General features: G+C 40.5%; 1 protein-coding gene across 1 annotated transcript in view; it reads right to left on the bottom strand.

The window, feature by feature from the left end:
* Nucleotides 1–436: 436 nt before the first annotated feature.
* Nucleotides 437–19,080, bottom strand: part of SYNPO2 (synaptopodin 2) — a gene marked incomplete at its 3' end in the record, with an annotated part of 74,517 nt that continues 55,873 nt past the window's right edge. The window contains exons 3-5 of the mRNA XM_082282473.1: nt 18,048–18,838; nt 12,763–14,945; nt 437–1,003 (exon numbers count right to left, since the gene is read on the bottom strand). Of these exons, the coding sequence (XP_082138599.1) occupies nt 437–1,003; nt 12,763–14,945; nt 18,048–18,838 (3,541 nt within the window). The remainder of the gene's footprint in view (nt 1,004–12,762; nt 14,946–18,047; nt 18,839–19,080) is intronic.

The following is a 19,080-nucleotide window of genomic DNA, read 5'->3' as shown; positions in this document are numbered from 1 at the left end:
AACTTGGAATCCATGTCAAACACACTCAGAAAACCTACAAGATCCTGTAAAATACTTCTTGGGTTTAAAATGCCCTTATTTTACTTTTTTTTTTTTTTCACATTAGCTTAACTGCAAGCATCTTTGCTGTCACTTTCTACCTCCTTGCTAGATTTTTGCATCGAGTACATGGAATGCCCCACTTTCATCTCCCCCCTCACCCCAAGAAATGCGTATTTTTGCCTTTTGACAAACAGAACAATCTTAGGTGTAAAACTGAGTCTATTCTAGAGGCTGCTAGCATTGCAGTCATGTGAAAACTGTGCTCCATTCAATTTCGTCTCCTCATTTTTTACTTCAGAGATTGCCAGGCCAGCAAGAAACTTTCCTTCTCCAACTCAAATCTTAGGGCTTGTTAAGCTGGAGGAAGGGAAAATGCACTAGGCCCTTCAGCTGCTCATGTTGGACGCCTCCATCCCCTTGGCTGTGGATTGTAGTTTGAATCAGCTGTTGACAAGCAATAGTCAGACCTGGAATCCATGGACATTATATCAGGATCTGTTCTGGAGCGCTGAGTGCAGTAGGGATACTGCAGCTTAGGGCCAGCCTGGGCAGGGACATTTGGGGCAGACAGGGAGCTTTTTTGGGGTGATAGAACCCCCGATTGCTTCCCTCCTAGTAAGGCTACACTACCACTCGGGGCTGGAGCCTCATAAGAAACTTTAAGTTTCCATTCATCTGGTGGCTCAGGAAGTGTTTTCCTGCGAGCAGCCGATACCACGTTAGCAGCAATGGATTCCTGCATACTTTGGGGGCCAAAAGCTTCATCCACTAGGCCAAGGGGAGATCTGGCCGCTGCTTCCCAGGGAGTCAGTCTCTTGCCAGGCTTGTCAGCTGCTGCATCTGGCTTGCTGAAGTAATCAGGGGCAGGCTGAAATACAAGAGGAGAAGTAGGAGACATGGCTCGAGGAATGAATGAAGAAGGTCTCCCAGGAAGCGATAATGAGCGGCCACTGCTTCTTCCCTAGGAAGACAAAATACCAAATATAGTTACAGTTATTAAACAGCAAGATAGGAAGCCCCTTCTCTTCACTTCCAAACTGGAACAAAATACCCTGAAAGCATGTGACATCCTGGCAGTCCGTTTTTATGTTTACGAGTATCTTTTAGAACTTTAATTAACTGGAAAGGCAGGAGGTAGAGAAAGAAACAGGAACAAAGACACAGCAAATTGAATTTTTGAGGAAAGTAAGCAGACCAAAGACAGGCTTTTACTGAAAAAGTACAATGGCGTTAATAACTGTGCAGCTTTCCCACTACTTAGCTGGTGTGCCTTGCTCTGAAAAGACCATTCTTAATGCAAAGGGGAGTCATGTTGTGACAGTTCTCTGTGTGTTTACAAGATTCTTTCTAACATTAGGCACAGCCTAATTCATCTGGTAATAGGCTCTGTCTAGAACATCTGTCTAAGAACATATCTTTGGCAATCTCCTTTTAAGAAAGGCTTTTCTTACTGAAAAATTATTAGATTTATCCTAGTTTTCACTTTTTGGGGCACAAAAATGAACACAAGCAATTAAAGGCGTTAATGCAATCATTCAGTTAATACCCTTACATGACACTACTTTTGGCTTCTTTAAAAGGCAATGCCCTCGGAATTTCAGTACATTCCGACCCACTTATAGGAGCAATCCATTCATTTTTGACAAATCCTAATCTTCTTAGTAATGCAGCACTTTGAAACAGAAACTGTGATCATGAGAAGGTTCTGCTGCTGCAGCCATTTGGCAGCACACAAAGCAGGTACAGCCTGTCCCCAAGCCAGACCTGCTCTCTGTGTTTCACAAATTACATTTTCTTAGAGCCTCTGTAAATGTGGTTCCTAAACTCACTGATTTACACTCATTGATTCATGTCTTCAGGCTTAAATGCCTCTAATTCTGAAATCTGCTGTGAAATTCCTGGGTTGTTTTGCCACGGGCTTTGCTAGAATCTCATCTGAACAACATTGGTCTGTATTACTTTTCCTAATGAGCTTCCCAAACTTAAAATACTGTGAGCATGAACTAGAGAGTAGCCAACAGGTGTGTGGTCAGTCAAGGTATAGCTGATCTAGCAAAGATTCCATAGAAATGTCACACGTTAAGTTTTTCTGCCACAGGATCTTGCTGCATTTGAGAAACTTGACAGGCCACAGCTTCACACAGGCTTTTAAGTCTTGTTCTAATAGCAGCCTTTTGTACGAGAGGTGGAAGCTCAAGGGACTTCAGATTTCATCATTTTCAGTCAGTTTGATGGTGCTTAATCTGAATCACTTTTAAAAAGTGTAGTGACACACAGAGGTTATGTCATGAGAGTTTTGACAAGTTTCACAATTGGTGCTTTATGACAGGACTATCCTTTCACCTCTTAGCTATAATCAGCTATTTCCAGTCTGCATTTTTAGAGAGGAAACTCCCCAACATTATTAATCCTACCCACACACACCCCTATGTTAGAAATTAACCAGATAACTCAAACCACAAGAAATTAAGTAGTAATTAAGAAAATAAAGCAATTGAGAAGATAAGGTTGTAGAGAGGGATGAAAAAGTTGATCAAACAGGTCCACCTCGTTAGTCTACCTGTGTTAGCTCCTCTCAGGAGGGTTCTAGAACATTGTCCATGCTGAGTAGACAGAAAAGTTCCCCTTTTTTAATGGAAATTCCAGTTCAAAGCCCTGTGAGTACTTTGTAGGATTTCAGAGATGCAGAGGGAAATGATACTGTTGAAACAAGTGTTGGATAAAATATTTGGTTTTTCAAGAGTCATATGAAGATACTGTTTAGTCTGTCCTGTTCAGAGAAAAACTCCAGAGTTCATCAAATTATAGAAGCATCTTTTTGGCATAACCATTAGTGATAGAGCAGGAACTAATTTTCTTTGACAGAGTTTAATCAGAGAGTGATGAGTTATTAAGTGTATTTCACTACTTTTTTTATCAAAATGAGTCATTCTACTGTATTATTTAGGTAGAAGTCCTGGTCTGGGCTTTTTTTTCCCACTTGATAACTCATCTTTAGAAAAAAGTTCTGGAAACAATCTGGGTTTTAACTTTCAAGTTCCAGAATGTGAAATTGCATGTCTGTTTCCTCTAGCTTTGGTAAAGTAAGGATAATCTCTGCTTCTGTGAAGTAAGGACTGAACAGTTTAACTAACTGTTAACTTAGTTTAACTAAGTGTTTAACTAACAGTTGTCTTCTTGGGTTGTAAGAGGATGAAACCTGTGAGGGCAAATAGCATTCCAGATGATTTACCTGGAAGAAAGCTGAAGTATATGGGAAGATCCTTGTCCATTCCATAACGGTCTGATGGAATTTGAGGAAAAATCTGAGATTCCCACTTACTAGCTAACACACTGCTTTGGTATTCAGCCCCTTCAAGCTCACAAACACAGACTTAGGAATTAAGACAACTTCCAGTCACTAGAATTCACCATTCATTTGCTGCTGGACAGCAGCAGCCAGACGTGCTGACACTTTGTAATATTTCCCCTTCATATTTAAATCTTGGAGATACATCTTTTGACAAGCTTGTACTAAAAAGAATGCACAAACCCCAGACTGTAAGTGACACAGTGGAAAACATGGAGTGCAAGTAGAGAATAATTACTCTCCCCTCTGTCTCCCTTAAGCTACAAGAAAATCATAAAAAGAGGGATAGAGATTTTCCATTCTTCACCTCAGAAATCAAGGAACAAGGGAGAGAAAAGTGAAATGCTACCAGAATTATTGTTTTGTCACATTTTGTATTCCTGTACTATTGTGGTAAAACAGTTAAGAGAAAATTGAAGTATCATGCAGCAAGACAAACTAGAGCCCTCTACACTGAATAATTTTGTTTTCTCCATTGCCTGGATGTTTTCAGAGGGAAAGACCTTTTCTACAATAGTTATTGAAGGGAAAGTGATTCCTAGGTGTGAAGAAGAGGAAAGGCTGTCCATGCAATCACACAATCCTGACAGCTGCTGACTGCCTTGGGTGTCTGTGCAAGCAGGTTAAACTGTTTAGGTTAGGTTTAGGTTAACACTGATTTTTAAAATGCAAACTAGTTATAAACTGCTCACTGAAGCAAGCATTTATTGCACTGCAAGAATCTTTGATATTTATGTCTGTTAATATAAACTAAAATTTATATAATATTACTTCCAAAAGTAACTATTTCCATATATAAGTGAATGAATGTAAAAGCAGTACTTAAAAAAGGTGTATGCATGTATAGATTTAGTTAATGTAAGATGGATGAGTGTGACTGTCTACCTTTGATTCAATACTTTCTTTATAGTCAGGAAAAATGGGTTCTTTGGAACTTAGAGCTATTTCAATTTTCTTGTTAATTATAAAAAGCTGAAAGACAAAAAGAACAATACTCAGGTTTATAAAATAGTGCAAATTTTAAAGGCAGGAGTCAGAAGGGTATTTTTCCTTTTCCAGACCAAATGTGAATGCAGCAGCTGTTTTCCTGTCTCAGGTGGCACAACTCCTTAGTAAGAGAAAATTCAGTGTGTGTGTGTTTACATGCCACAGCTGCCTTTTTACCAGTCAAGGAGACAAAAGTGAGTTGGACTCTGAATAGTCCGGTGAAACTCTCTCAACATAAACTTCTCCCTCATGAAGTCACTTGAAGAAATTGGACCTTGGTGTCCAAGTCACTAAAGCAGCTTTATTTTTATTTTTTCATTACGGTCCTGGTCTTTAATCCCATATCAAAGCATGCTAAAATCTGAGTTAACAATAATGCCTGGATGCTGTTTACACAGGAAGGGGGCAAAGGAGGAGGAAGCAGATAAAACAGTTGTTGTACCTCAAAAAGTGACTCTGTCTTTCTAAAAAGCCCAGAGTGATGCATTTCTCCTTTGGATTTTTATGGGCTTGTAATGGCCACTGCAGTTAGAGACGAAACCACTGAGAAAATGGTAGGACAAAATAAATAATACTGAATTTTTATGCCTTTCAACTCTTTCCTTCTTTCCATTCTTTTTTAAACAGGAAAGAAGCACTTCAGCTTTTTAAACTGACCTGAGTATAGAAGGGAGACATACTGTTAATATCATTACAGCTTTTTTTTGTCCCAAACTATTCAGTATTTAAACTTTATGTAATGAAAAAATAATTTCTCTCTGAAATGCTGACAGCTCTGCAGTAAATGCTACAGCTATTTTACAATACAACTACCAAAAGTTTTGAAATCAAATAGGAAAATCATATTTATTTGAAACTCTTGAAATATTTTACAATTGAATAAAATGGGAATGAAGAAATTTGAGTAATGGCAGAGGAGGGGGGAATCTCACCTGTATAGTAACTAAAACCTTGTCAGTGACTGTACTGAGACCAGGAATAGATTAGAATAACATAGTTCAGGCCTGATCCTGACTTCCTCAAAGCTGTCTTGTCAGGGCTTGATTATGAAAATTTATAGAGAATTTTAGGACTGGAATCTGATTTATTCTAAATCCAGATTATTTCTAAAAATGGTATTATTTCAGGTGAGAACAATCTTGTTTTCATAATCTGTATACAAAATAATGAAACAGGTACTGTCATTCATCTCACATAAGTTTTGTGACAAATTTTACTTTTGAAAATAAAGTGCTTTTTAGTTGTTAGGCCTTCACTACAGCAAAATGCCTGTGTGGTTAAAAAACATAAGACTATTGGTAACTTGTCACAAATTATTTAGTTAGCTCACTTTGCACCTTTGTGAATGAAAGAAAATCAGCTTTTCATTATCATTTAATCTTTATCCATATGCAGCTCTCAAAATACAATACATTTATGCCTATGGAAAGCAAATGGCTGAAACTTTTGACCATAGGCATCTTAGATTTCCTTGGAATAAACGTTCATTTCTTGTAAGGAAGAACATTTGCTGCCACCTTCTGGATTTTATATTGCACAGCTATGAGTGCAAAGTTGGCCCTATTTTCTGACATTTCTACCTTTAGAAGTGGTACCACTGCCTGCTTTCAAACTGGTTTGACAGAAATCTTTGTGTCTGAAGTGTCCCATATTTCAGTGCAAATGTCCCTACGTGTGAACATTCACTCTGAGAGCCTTATGCAGGCTCAATAGGAGCACCAAGATTTTATAGCCTGTTCCAGCCCCATGTCCTGTGAGTCAGGAGGGTTTTATTCATTCCTACAAGTATCTGGTGGTTCAAGCCCTGCTGCAGGACCCTGTTTCAGTGTGCTCCATGACAGTATTCCAGGGTTTAGTCTGGGTCTTGAGAAGCTACCTTGAAGCAATGCTAGTGAAGTTGGAAAGTCAGCTATTCCAAAGCTCTGAAAAGCAAGCACCATTGCCCTGTGCTGATGCATTTTGATTAAATTTTAGGATTTCCGTGACATCTGGTGCCAGTTCAGGGCTTTATTTAGGAAATATTAGGATTCTCTAACACAGGAGTATATTGTGAACAAAGATGCTTTTGCGGGTTGGGATTCATAGCTGGTCACTGAGGATTCCCTTTGTGGAATTCCACCTGGAGGCTGCCATCTGTTAACACTCACAGAAGGATGTTGAGGATCACATTCTTTGACAGAGTAACTGGTGCATGTACTGCTGGACTCAGCAGATGCCTTGAAGTGCCTTGAACTGGACACCCAAGGCTACCGAGTGTCCTGGTGTCAGTGCTGCTCAATCCGTGCATTATTTAGTAATTTGTAGAATGCAGCAGTGTAAAGATGAACTCTGGCTTCTGAATGATTTGGGTGCTGAGAGCAAAAGTCTGTAAGAAAATAATTCTGTATCAAGGGCACGTTTTGAAGAGTGTGCATTGAGTAAGGAATGGTGCTGAGCACGGGATGATGTCAAAACAAAGCAGGAAAGAGCTGTTTGTCAGATGGGCATCCCTGATTGGAGTCCTACAGCAAAAATAGCAGACATGACATGATTGCAGATGTTCTGCCCACACAAACACCCACGGAGGTTGGATTAAGCTGACACAGGCAACAAGAATTCCAAGTGCCTCACTTTGCAATCCAAACAGCAGTGTTTAATATTGTTTTTCTCATAATTCTGTGTACACAGCGTCAGTTGCTTACTTCAGTACTAATTCAGTACTCTAGGAAGAAAACCAAGTGTACCCAGATGCCAGATATTTTGCTTTTGTTTGCAGTATAGAGCCATGTACCAGCAATAACCTGCATAGTGAGGCTCTGAAAAGTACAATTCTCACAAATCCAAGGCAAAAATCACTAGCAGTTATTTATGGTTTTTGGGGAAAAAAAATCTTTCTTTTAAAACCTGAAAATATTTGTCCATAGGTTTTTACTGCATGCAAACTTTTTTTTCTAATAGAAATGCACGGAATTCATTGCTTCTCAATCAGTTAAAGCTCACGCTGAAACTGAATGTTGTGCTCCTTGTCATCCTTTGTAACCCAACATGTGCTCCCATGATTGGGAATGTATTTTAGTTCTGTAATGTTTCTCTTTTTCTTCTCTTTGTTGTATGTTTATTAAAACCATTACAATCTGCTGTTTCACATCTAGATGGAAACATCAAGAGAAACACTCCCTCTGTTCAACAGTTCAGTCTTGACACCTATTTAGAAATGGCCTGGTTATTTTCATAGCATCTTATCTTTTAATTGCCTGGAACTGTGAGGGGAATCGCACAGATTTCTGTCTTTAAAGTGTACAAAATAATCAGGATTCTTGTTTGAAAATGCTGTATTTACATTAATTCCCCACACAGGAAGCCTTCATCCAGCTAGTCAATCTGTAAATTCAGTAAGTTACTACTCTCATAGCTGAGTTTTCTCAGCCTAAGGGAGTGTGCAGTTATTATAATACCACAGGTGTTTGTGCAGGTTTCACATGCGCTGCAATTAAAAAGTTTGTCAAGATCATTACACTCAGGAATAGATTTTTCCTTTAAATTCTGTAGAGGATAAATGGAAACTTGATTAGCACATAAAGAAAAAGTCTTTGCCTGCCTTATTTAAGGAAGCAAATATTAAACCCATGGGATTACTGTCATATGGTTTGTCTTAGCTTGTAAAGGAAGAGTTCAAGTCTGCATCTATAGAGATCCTTTCAACATAGAGCTTCAGGATTTTTCCTACTTTTTAAATCATTTGATAAAGAACCTGAAGTGCTTCCTTTAGTAAGCAACCAGCCTGAAAACCACTAATCAAACATAACTCTTGGGTGATTCCGACTCCTCCTTTTTGTAATGGCATGCAAAAGTAACGTCTACTGTAAAATAAGGCCAGTTGTTGTCATGGGTGATGGTAGCACCAAGAGTGCCGTGAAATGACCAGGCTCACATATTTTTCTAAGAGATCTACCACCAGTGAGTTCATTCAGAGCTTCTGAATCCACAGGTTTTTGAAGATCTTGTCAAGTTCTTCTTCGTATAGGGTTTCCATTCCAAGCTGAGTAGAGTCATTATAAAATACCATTTTGCCAAGCTGTGTAATTAAGGCTTGCACTTGCCGTGCCAAACCACCAAAGCAATCAGTGGAATCCTGGGTGTTTGACTTCAGGTAAAGAAAGTTGCATCATGTAAAAAGGCAAGACTGGAAGAGGGAATCTTTTTAGAACCAAAGGGTTTGGAATTTTAAAGCTAGCAAATCTGGAAAAGGATCCTGGAAAAAAGGAGAAAGATTTTGCATAGTGTTAGTTGTTGTCATTTTCCTGGTATTCCCCTGCCTCACAGTGTACAGAGCATTCCCTGGTCCAGAATGGCTGAAGCAGCAGCCTGTGAGGGGCAGGCTGGTCCTTTGTTGAGGTCTCATCCTGGATACTTGATAAGCAATGCTCCTCCCAGATCACATTATGTGGTGTGAAGTTGTCTTTATAACTGTTTACAATCTTTTATCAGGGTTCAACAAAAAAACATTCAACAAAAGTCTGGAAATAGTCAGCCGTCTCTATATGCAGAATAGGTGAGCCCCTCTTGCTGATTGTTCTTTTACCTTCAGTACTTTAAAATCCTCTGACAGGTATTTTATCCTGTGTAGTCACTGGGTTTTTGTGGAGTTTTCTCCTCCCAGCTTGCCTCCCTCTAATCCCAGTAGTATTTTCTCTCAAAATTTCTGCTCTGCCACTTGGCACTAATTTTTCTATTTGAACCACACACAAGCTCTACATTTCCTAATTTTTTTGAGCCTGCTGATACCTCAATCTCTTATTTTTTGTTTCTTCCTTAAGAGAGCAGAAACAAAAAAAAAATGAGGTTTACTTGTAAGAGATGGTAGTGTTTACTCTGTAAATGTTCCTACAGGAAAAAGTCATTGAAATCTCTTTCTGGCTGTTTCATAATATATTATTTTAGGTGGGCAAGAACATGGTAAGAGTGGTTCCCCTAGAGCAGGGGGGAGAAGTTAAGCAGTTCTTTGTTGAAGAACTAAATTTTGTCTTTGATTTTTGCAGCAAAAATTTTAATTTTTTGTCTGAAAGCCACTCATCTCCAAATCAAAACTATTCAATTCCGTTTTATGGCAAGATGTTTATAACCAAATCATAAATTGAAGGTATAGAAACCCTTGACTGAGGTAGCTGTTTTTATGAAAAGGCCGTATAGAATGGGAGATCAAACCTGGTGCAATATAATACTTCCAGTATGTGCTGTAATTAAATGTGTTAAAATCATCATAAAACACTTAAATTCCTCTTTTAATGTGAACATACTGGAAGTATTGTTACGTGCTGGCTTTAAATTCACTGTTAAATGTTCTTTCATAGTAAACATGACAATTGCATCTTGGCAGCCTTGCCATATTATATAAAATAATTCTAATAGCTTTTTCAGAAAACCATTACAAAAGCTCACTGCCCTTTCAAAGTGAAATTTCAGATGACTCTTCTACACAAACCATTCATTTCCTTGACATTTCAGCTACATTTGACATTATCTTTAGCTTTTCGTCTGGACCCGTGACAATGAACAGCTCAGCTTTCCTCTAAATATCTGCTTCACAAGAGATTACATCTTGGATAAACCTGTTACTCTAGGCAGACCAGTCTCCTGAAATATCAATTAGAATTAAAGACTTACCTGGTCAGTAAAAAGAGCCTTGAAGCCAAGTCAGATTCAAGTCCCATGCATGTAGAATGATGTGTATATAAGACAGAATTCAGAGTTGGGCTTTGAATGGGATTTTCAAAAGATCCAAACTGAGTGAAGAGCACTAATGTCATTGAGACTTTTGTTTTTAACTCTTACTGGTGCTTTAAAAATCCTTCTGTCATTGTTCTAGGCCATGTGAAATACTTGTATTTGAATCCAAATGTGATCAAAATTCCCATTTTCATCATAGATGCACTTTGTAAGCTCCTGTGTCTTGTAGCCACAGGCATCAATATCAACACTCGTGGTGGAAGGACAAAGCTGCTATAAATCTCCTCATTAAGGAAATATTATTTTGGGGATGAACAAGTACAGAAGTGTGATTATAACTTACAGATTTGCTTTACAGGAGGAGACTAAGCAAAAACATGGCAATATGAGGCTGATTGGATTTCTTTGTCTATCACAGCACTACTTACCTTTGGTGGGTATCTTTATTCTGAGTATATACTGGTGTCTTAAAGTCTACCTAAAATAGTGTGTGCAACTCCAGATTGAACTTGGAAAGAGGGGGAGAAAGGAGGGAGGAAAGGGAAGGGGAAAGGAGAGAGGAAGGGCAGGGAGGAGATTTCATATTATCAGGCTAGCATAGGCAATAGACTTCCCCCAAAAACATACTGGCAGTCTGTATGTGGAAGTGAAACAAAAAAATAGCAGCCAAACCAAAGAAAAAAAGCCACAAACAGGCAGAGAGGAAAGGGACAAGTTTAATGATAGAAGAAAAGCACAGATATTGACAGTGGAAAAAAGGTAGAAGGGAGATCTCCAAAGGACTAAAATATTGCTATTTTCTATTTCCAGGTAAAGGCAGTATAAATATTTCTTGAGTTTTCCAGGTTTTTTCTCCCTGAATCTCCTATCGCTTTTCTGAATTTTAAGGGGGAGATGGATCCCTTGGTCATTTTCTTCTAAAGCAGTCAGTATCCCAATCTAAAATTTAAAGGGGAGAGTGCAATTTTGGAGGTCTGAAATTCAGAGGAGTGTTTTTTATTGGCTTGATTAGAGTTTTGAGTTCAGCCTGCTTTCTGCATGTGCAACCAAATGCATCCTTCTCACCTTTGACTGCAGTTTGAGTTACCGTCATGGGACCAAATTATGGAGATTTTGTTCATACTCAGGAATGTTTTCTTTATCGAGATAGATAGTTCTACAAACCCTACTATGATATGCAAGGTCATAATCTGGTCTGTAACTAGCTGAATGATAGTTTAAACAAATGTATCAACAGATTCTGCCATCTTTATTCACAGAGTTATGCTTTAATCTTTAACTTCACACCTGGGATGGATTTTGATTCCCTTAGTTGAGAGAAACAATACCTTGTTTCAGCCCTAGCACCACTGATGCTGATGAAAGACATGCTAAACTACTCAAATATAGCCCCTTGATTTCAGCAAAGCTCTGTATTCACTGCAGGATTATGCAGTACATTTCAAGACCACAGGCTCTGAAGAATTTTCCACAGTAGCAGTATTTCAATCCTTAGTCCCCAATACGACAAGTAAAAGATAAAAGTATAAGACCAGAGTAAAAAGATTTAAAGTGGGAAGAAGCATTGTAGAGGCCCAAGTGAAAATAATAAAATGTGTACAAGAGACCAGTAGGAAGACATGGTCATAATCATGATTTACTGGTAATTTCTGTGGCACAGAGTACTCTGGGAGCAAGAATCAGCACTCTACACTGTAGGTAGCCCTCCAGTTTTCGGTCACTGTGCTTTCACAAGAAACTGGTGCATTACATTGCAGCTGCAAAACCCTGCTCACCTCTCTGACTGCTCAATAATTTTGATTTACAGGCTTCTCTCATACTTGCTGGGTTCAAGGCAAACTCTGGCTAAAACTATGCCTGCACGTGGGATGTGAAATTTCCCCAAAATGGGAAATTTTTAACAATTTTTCCGGCTGTCTTTCCACCTCTTTTTAGTCTTCATAACACTCCAGCATCTCTTATAGCACATTCTCTGTGAAATCACAGAGGCAATTCATGATTTTGGATCACAGCTGATCCACATAGCTTACAAGCTAAGCCCCTGGCTGATCAATCAGATACCTGTGGAAGGACCTTTGAGCCAGGACAGATTCTGAGTGAATTCAACGGGGCTCTGTGCAAGCCAAAGGTCTATCCAGTTGTGTTCTGCTAGTGATCAGTCAGAGTCTAACACTGTGTCTATTTTTCACTATGTTAATAATACATATTACTATTAGTTAATAAGGCACTTCTTTTAAAAAAACAACCACCAAAGTCCTCAAATCCCTAGGTAATTAGAACACAGCTGGGGAGAGGGACAGGGAGAAAGGTGTTCTCTATTAATTTGACATACCAGGAATATTGCTTACTGTTTCTGTTATTGTAGTCCTAAAGCAAAAACCTAGTGTCCTGCTCACTTCATGCAATGGTACCTCTCCATTTCAGGATGTCATGTCTCTAAAGCACCTGATAAAATGCATAAATGTGCTAAAATTTTTATCTGTTTTGTTTCCTTTAAAAAGTTCAAATATTTTGGACCCAGATTTGAGGTGATACATCTGACATTCTTAAGTAAGCTAAGGAATAGCACTGGCACAGTCTGTGTGCCAGGTGACCACTGCAAACCCGTGACTGCAAGCAAAATGGACACTAAGTTTCAGCTACCAGGTTTACTCTTGAATAACCGATGGCTTCCACACCTGTGCAGTGACGCCAGCTTTCTTGGCTGAAAATTTTGGCCTCGGAGCAGTAAACAAAGAGGATGTGGTGGTTTCTGGCTTAGAAAACGTGGAGTAGCCTGGGGGTGAATATGATTCATTTCCTGGGAGAGAGGCATTTGACGAGAACAAAGGCTGGGAACCGTAGGCTGGCACGGAGTACACCGAAGAAGGCCGGGCCCTTGTAGGAGATCCAGCACCAGGTGGAAGGTAGGTAGGTAAAGGCAGTGTTTGCTTTGAAGTGGACAGCTTCGATGTCTGCTTCATAGCAAGGCTTTCCTTAGGTGGTTGGAAAGTAAATAAAGATGGATCGAGTTGATAAGGTTGATGTTTCATAATATCCAAAGCATTGAGACCTTTCTTAGGCTTTCTTTTTGTGCTTTTGGTAGCAGCAGCAGCCTTAGAGGAAGGCTTGGTAGCAGCAGGAGGGTAAGATGGGCAGTGGATGGGATTATAAGCAACGGGTGGAGGTGCTCGGACATTAGATGAGTATTTCCAAGAAGCTGGTAAAGATGGAGTTGGAGATGAGGCTCGTGCCATGTTTGCCTGCACAGTCTCTGAATCTACCACATACTTCTCCATTCGGGAATGCCTCCTGGCAAACAGCTGTGCTCCTTTCCCACTCATAGCTGGTGGCATCTCGAAGGGAGGCTTTGTTTCTCCAGCACTTGGGGTGACTGGTGTTGACTTGGGGGCAAGGTTTGGACTCGCCAGGTTGGCCTGAGGCCCTTTGAAAGGACCAGCAAGGTTAAGAGTGCTTGGGGGATGGATAGGAGAATGAGGATACTGTGGAGATTTGGGTGGTGCAGGATATGCTGCCTGAGGTGAGACTGGTGCTGGGAAAGAAGGAGGCTTGTTGGACGCTGCAGCTGAAGGTGACCAGACTGGTGAGACTGGAGCACCAGCAGAAGGAGACACCTTGAGTGAAGGCTTTGGAGCAACAGGAGGAGGGGCCTTTTGTTTAGATGCTTGAGTCTGCATGAAATTGCAAGCTTCTGCTCCCAAACTGAGGTAGTCTTCTTCAGGTCCTGACTCAAAACCAGCTCCAGTACCTTTTTTGCCCTCTGCATTGTGTACAAGGGACAACAGGGCAGGATTAGGACTTACTTTGGGTGCATCTTTGAAATTGAACATCGGTTTGGAAGTGCTTCTTCTCTTTGCCTCTTGCAGTATCCCGGTTCTTTTGGCTGGCACAGCAATCCTTTCATCCCTGGACGCGATGTGTTCTGTGGGCTCGGTGGCTGCCCACGCGGCCGGGGCAGCCTTGCTGGCCACAGGAGCTGAGACAGGTCTGTAGAAAGCCTCAGCTGGTGGGCTGACAGAGCAGTAAGGAGGCGGTGCTGCTGCATCTGAAAGGGGACTGGTGACATTTCTTACAGGTGAAAATGGTGCAGCTGCTCGGTTTTGAACCCCGGAAGGGAAGGGCTTTGCTGTTTTATTCAAAGATGCTGCTTTTTGAGCTCCAGAGGACTGAAAAGAGAGGTTTGTGCCAGGTGCTAAGCCAAAGCCATTTTGTTGTACCACTTTGTGATTCTGGCTCACATCTGTGTAGCTTTTGCTCACACAGGTCTGCTGTCTTGACATTTCCTCCTCTTTTGATTGATAGACAGAAGAGCTCACTTTCTGGAAGTTCTCCGTCATGGTGGTTTCCCTGTGCTCCTCTGTCTGCACTGTGTTTGCCTTCATCTCCTCTTGCTCCGCTGTAATCTGATCCATCCTCTGCCGCCTCTTGGCAAACATGAGGGCCCCTTTCCCTGTGCTGTCTGCAAGTGTCTGCATCTCCTCTCCACTTTTTGTCTTCTTTTCCACCTCGAGCAGACCGCTGTCCCAGTCAAATGTCACGATCTTCCCGTCCTTGTCAATGTCAGAGAAAAAATCTTCATCTATTTCCGACTCACTCGTTGCAAGCAAACTCACCTCGAAGGTGTTTTCCTTGTCCCCCTCTTCACCTTCACCCTCTTCCCCCTCGTCCTCGTAACGTTCTAACTCCCCAGTCCCGTAGCTGACTAAAGTGTATTTCCTCGCCCTTTGGCGGCGCTTCTTGAACATCAACACCCCCTTGGAATTGGGGTTGGGAGCTGCTGTCAGCAGCAGTGCAATACTCTTACATTTAGATTTGGCTTCTTTGACCTGCTTCTCCGACAGGCTCTCACTTCGTCGGAGCCCTGTGGAAAGAATCAAATTGCGCATTAAATTCATGCGGCCCAGAAAATTACAAGGAGACTAACAAATGAATTCTTCTGTACTGAAATTTATCCAGTCCCTCCTTTTCCCATATTAAAGCATTTCTTTGCTTTCCTATGGAAATTTCACTATACTCTAGTTTTTCTCCCAGTATCAGCTGTGTTGTAAATTCCATATCCAGCATTCCTTAGAGACGCACCCATGCAAGTTCAAAGGCTACATCACTTTCTTTAGGACTCTCTTAGTTCAACAAGAACATTACGTGTATCTTTATTTCCAGCATTCTTAATTTTTATTCCCAGCACCAACAGGCAGGTGATATTTTCGTATTTATTCAATTTCTGATCTGGTATTTTCTAAGTATTTGGCCACAGTTCCTAGGCTTACAGCAGCCAGTCCCTGCCAGCCAGGCCCATGACTGCTTGATATCTGAGACCTAATGAAACTGAGCATATTCTCTCTGACTCTGGTAGCAGCTTCTGCCATTCAGGTGTTTATTTTACACCTATAGATTGCAAACTTGCTAAAAGTCAGTATGCTATTATGTATTAGCTATTTAAAAGCAAGTATACATGCAGAAAGACATACACAGAAAATATTAGCATTAGCTTTCAGCCCCTTGGAAGATGTGGGAGTTTGCCCATGGTACTCAGTGAAAGCAGGTTTCAGTCTTTTACCAAGCATTACTTGCCTGAAATTCAAAGTTTTATAAGATACAGCATATACAGAATATTTATTTTGGAACTGTGGCAAGAGTGAATACACATTTAAGAACAGAATCAAGGAGACTCAACTAACTTCTCAAGGGTACTCACTAGATTATCAATGGCAATATTTCTGAAACCATAAACTACTGGTTTTCATCAGGTCATGTGGAAGAGGAACAGATGCAGCTGCAAAGCTAATGGATGTGCTGGACATCAGTGTGACTGCTTCCTTGTAATGGGACATGGAGCATGTGCCTCATGGGGCAACACTAGTCAGGTGGTGTCCCTGCTGCTTTCCCTTCCTCATACTCTGCCACTGAATCTCATGAATGACAGCCTCAATAGCTCCTTCCTTCAAAAAACCTGGAATTTAAAGCTATTCCTGACTAAATCAATAGTTGCAAGGAAAACGCATGCCTCTGGTAAAAGAAAATAGAACAGTAAATTATTTAGTATCTTTTTCTGGCATAAATAAAACAAACTTATTAAAGAAAGCCATGCCATGTGTTTTCTAGTCATGATCCTTTTAGCCATGTCAGTAGATGGAGTCTGATACTTCTCCTATTAATGACAATTGGAGTTTTGCTGTTGTGCCAGATGACAGCACAACTGGATGAATGGTTCTCACAAGAATCTATAAAAGAGAAAAGAGCATGGTACCCAAACCAGGAATTTGTCATATTGGTGGAGAGCCAAATCACAAAATCCTTGGCTCAGTCCTGTTCCAATTCCTTACAACATTCACTGAAGGTATTTTCCAAAACTATGGGCTTTGGTGTTAGAGTGCTACCTGTTCATGTAAATATAGTCTGAGTATTATTTACAAAAAAATAATCTGCTCAAGGGATCAAGCACCTATAATAAAAGTTCTGCTCTAGTTCAGACTTAAATGCTGCATTATAACTTCTATTTTTGCAGAAAGCATGCATAGTATTTGCTGCACACAGAGCATTTCCTATGCTTGGCAATTCACTTGTTCTAATGTGTAGATAGGATTTTATAATAATAATATTAAATAATAATAATAATAATAAATTTACATAGTAAATCAGTGGTTCCTAAGGATAATGACCTGCCACTAGTTTAGAAGACATGAGATTGTCATAGTTTACATGGGAAAAGGACAGGACCTGTATTGTACTTGAAAGAAGAGTTTATCATGTGAAAAGTAGTTCATTCTTTGTACTTTTGCCTTTTAAGACAAGCACTGCAAGTAATTCTCTAGGAAATGCAGGCACAGTCCCACAGTTGGTTCTGACTTCGCAGCCAAAATGTGACGCATGTGCACTTTTCTTTCATACTTCATTTAATATGCCCAAAATATGTGGGTTGCATACAGACACTTAGGCATAAGTAACTGCCTAATCCACTTGCCAACGAGACACAAATGGTTATCATGCTAAAAATACACTTCCAGAGGAATTAGCAGTGGGTTAGCAGAGGAGTTCCAGCGCTGCATATGAAATAGTTTGTCGCTACAGTATCTCACTGCACACATTCAAGCACCTTTGGCATACTGCTACTAAATCCCCAGACAGGATTCTTCACATTGTTGGGAAGGAGCAAGCAACCAATAGAAAGGTCCCAGATGAATAAAATAACAAAGAAATAAATAGAATAATTAATTAATAATGCATATATACACCCAGTTAATCAATATTGGCTCCAGTAGCAAGTTTGCTTCCATGTAAACTTCTTGGACACATTTTGAAGCTGACCTCTGGGTCTGGGAGTCAGGAGAAATAACATGTTCACTTTACAGTCTAGAGAAGGCTGACAAAACCAAAAGGATCATGTAACAGTTATACACATGCTGGTGTCTGTCAAAATCTCTTCTGCAGGCAACATCAAGCTTTGCTGCTAGACTTTTTTATTAACTTTTCAAAGCAGTGGCATGGCTTTGGTTTTAGATGATGCAAATGACAACGCAAAGCTTTTGCTATAAAAGGAGAAATCCACAGGATTCACTTAGACATGTGCAAGCAACTTGCTCTTTTTGTTAATATTTTACAGATTGCCACTGTATATGCATTAGAAGACCAGGAGAGTTCAGCCCTTTCTGGAGATGTAAGTATTTTTAGTTGGACCAAGTCATGAGTTAATTTCAAAGTGTTAGTCTACTAAGCAAAGTTATTCAGCACAGTTAAGGCATGGGTACACTCTTGGCTCATCACCAGGAGCATTGTATTACCCTGAAAAAATATATAAAGCAAGAACAGAAACATCATTTGAAAGAAAAAGAGAGAGGGAAAGTTAGGAAACTGCAGAAAAAATCTCTAAACTTTTTTTTCTAATGCATTCTAAACCCTGAAATTATATCTAAAGCTACAAAACATGCCCTCAGGCAGTGCAAATGGTTAGATGAGATATACTCACTTGCGTGCCTTGCCCTGTGCTTGAGAGGTCTGTGATCCTTTTCTGAGTGCTTGCTGTCTTCTCCCTGCTCTGTGGCTTCTGGTGAGATTGCAAAGGAGAGGAGGGAAGGAGGTGCTTCTGACTGCCCTCCTTCTACTTGAGAATCAACACACCCCCTTTCAGACTGAGACCTGGGTGTTTCCTTCTCCCTGTCTGAGCAGTCTAGGATCACCTCCACCCTGGGGATAGATGGAACTGCACCTTGGATCCTCTTGACCTCTTTGCTGCTAGAAAACTGGACTACTTTGTTTGACCACTGGATGTTGCCCTCCTTCACACCCAGGGGAACTGCGATGAGGGGGCTGCTCCCGTCCTGTGGTGCACCGGGTCCTTTGCCTGGAGGGAGGCACTTTTCTGCCCCCAACAGAGTCACAGCAGGAGCATTGGTGGCCTTGTGCACCTCATTTGAGAGGGACAACTGCAGCTCAACCATAGCACCTGGCCTTTCTTCTGCCGTCCCTCTGAAAGCAGCCTCATCTGTCACAAGCACCTTGGGGGTTCCTATCACTTTAGGAGGAATTCTGTGGCTTTGTGTGGTCTCTTGCTTTGTTTCAGAAAAGTGTGTGTTGCTTTCTGCTGCTCCGTGGTGAGTCCCACTGTAAATCTCTGTGATGCACAAATCTCCATGGGGTATCTCTTGCGCTGTGTTCATTTGCAGTGTGGTGTTCTCCCTATAGTCCTCAGTTTTTATGCTCTTGTGCTTCCCATTTTCTCTTTCAGCACTCAAGGTGTCATTTATTCCACTGGAGGATCTGCACATACATAAACAATTCAAGAAATTAAGCTGCTGTAAGCACAGTCATTGTAAATAGACAGTTACAAAGGCAATTTCTGCATAGCATTTCCCCACCCTAATTAATTGTGGTACCTTCTAGCAGATCCATTTAAATAAAAGAGTTTTTCCACAATGCAGAGGTCTTAAATAGAAGCATATTTGTATCTTTCAAAATTCTTCAACTTAGCAGTTCAGTAAGAGGGAAATTACACAACACTG

This window comes from Coloeus monedula (assembly GCF_965178545.1).
Source record: "Coloeus monedula genome assembly, chromosome: 5".
Taxonomy (NCBI): domain Eukaryota; kingdom Metazoa; phylum Chordata; class Aves; order Passeriformes; family Corvidae; genus Coloeus; species Coloeus monedula.
Note: the sequence above shows the minus strand (reverse complement) of the source record. Positions and strands in the feature narration are given on the sequence as shown.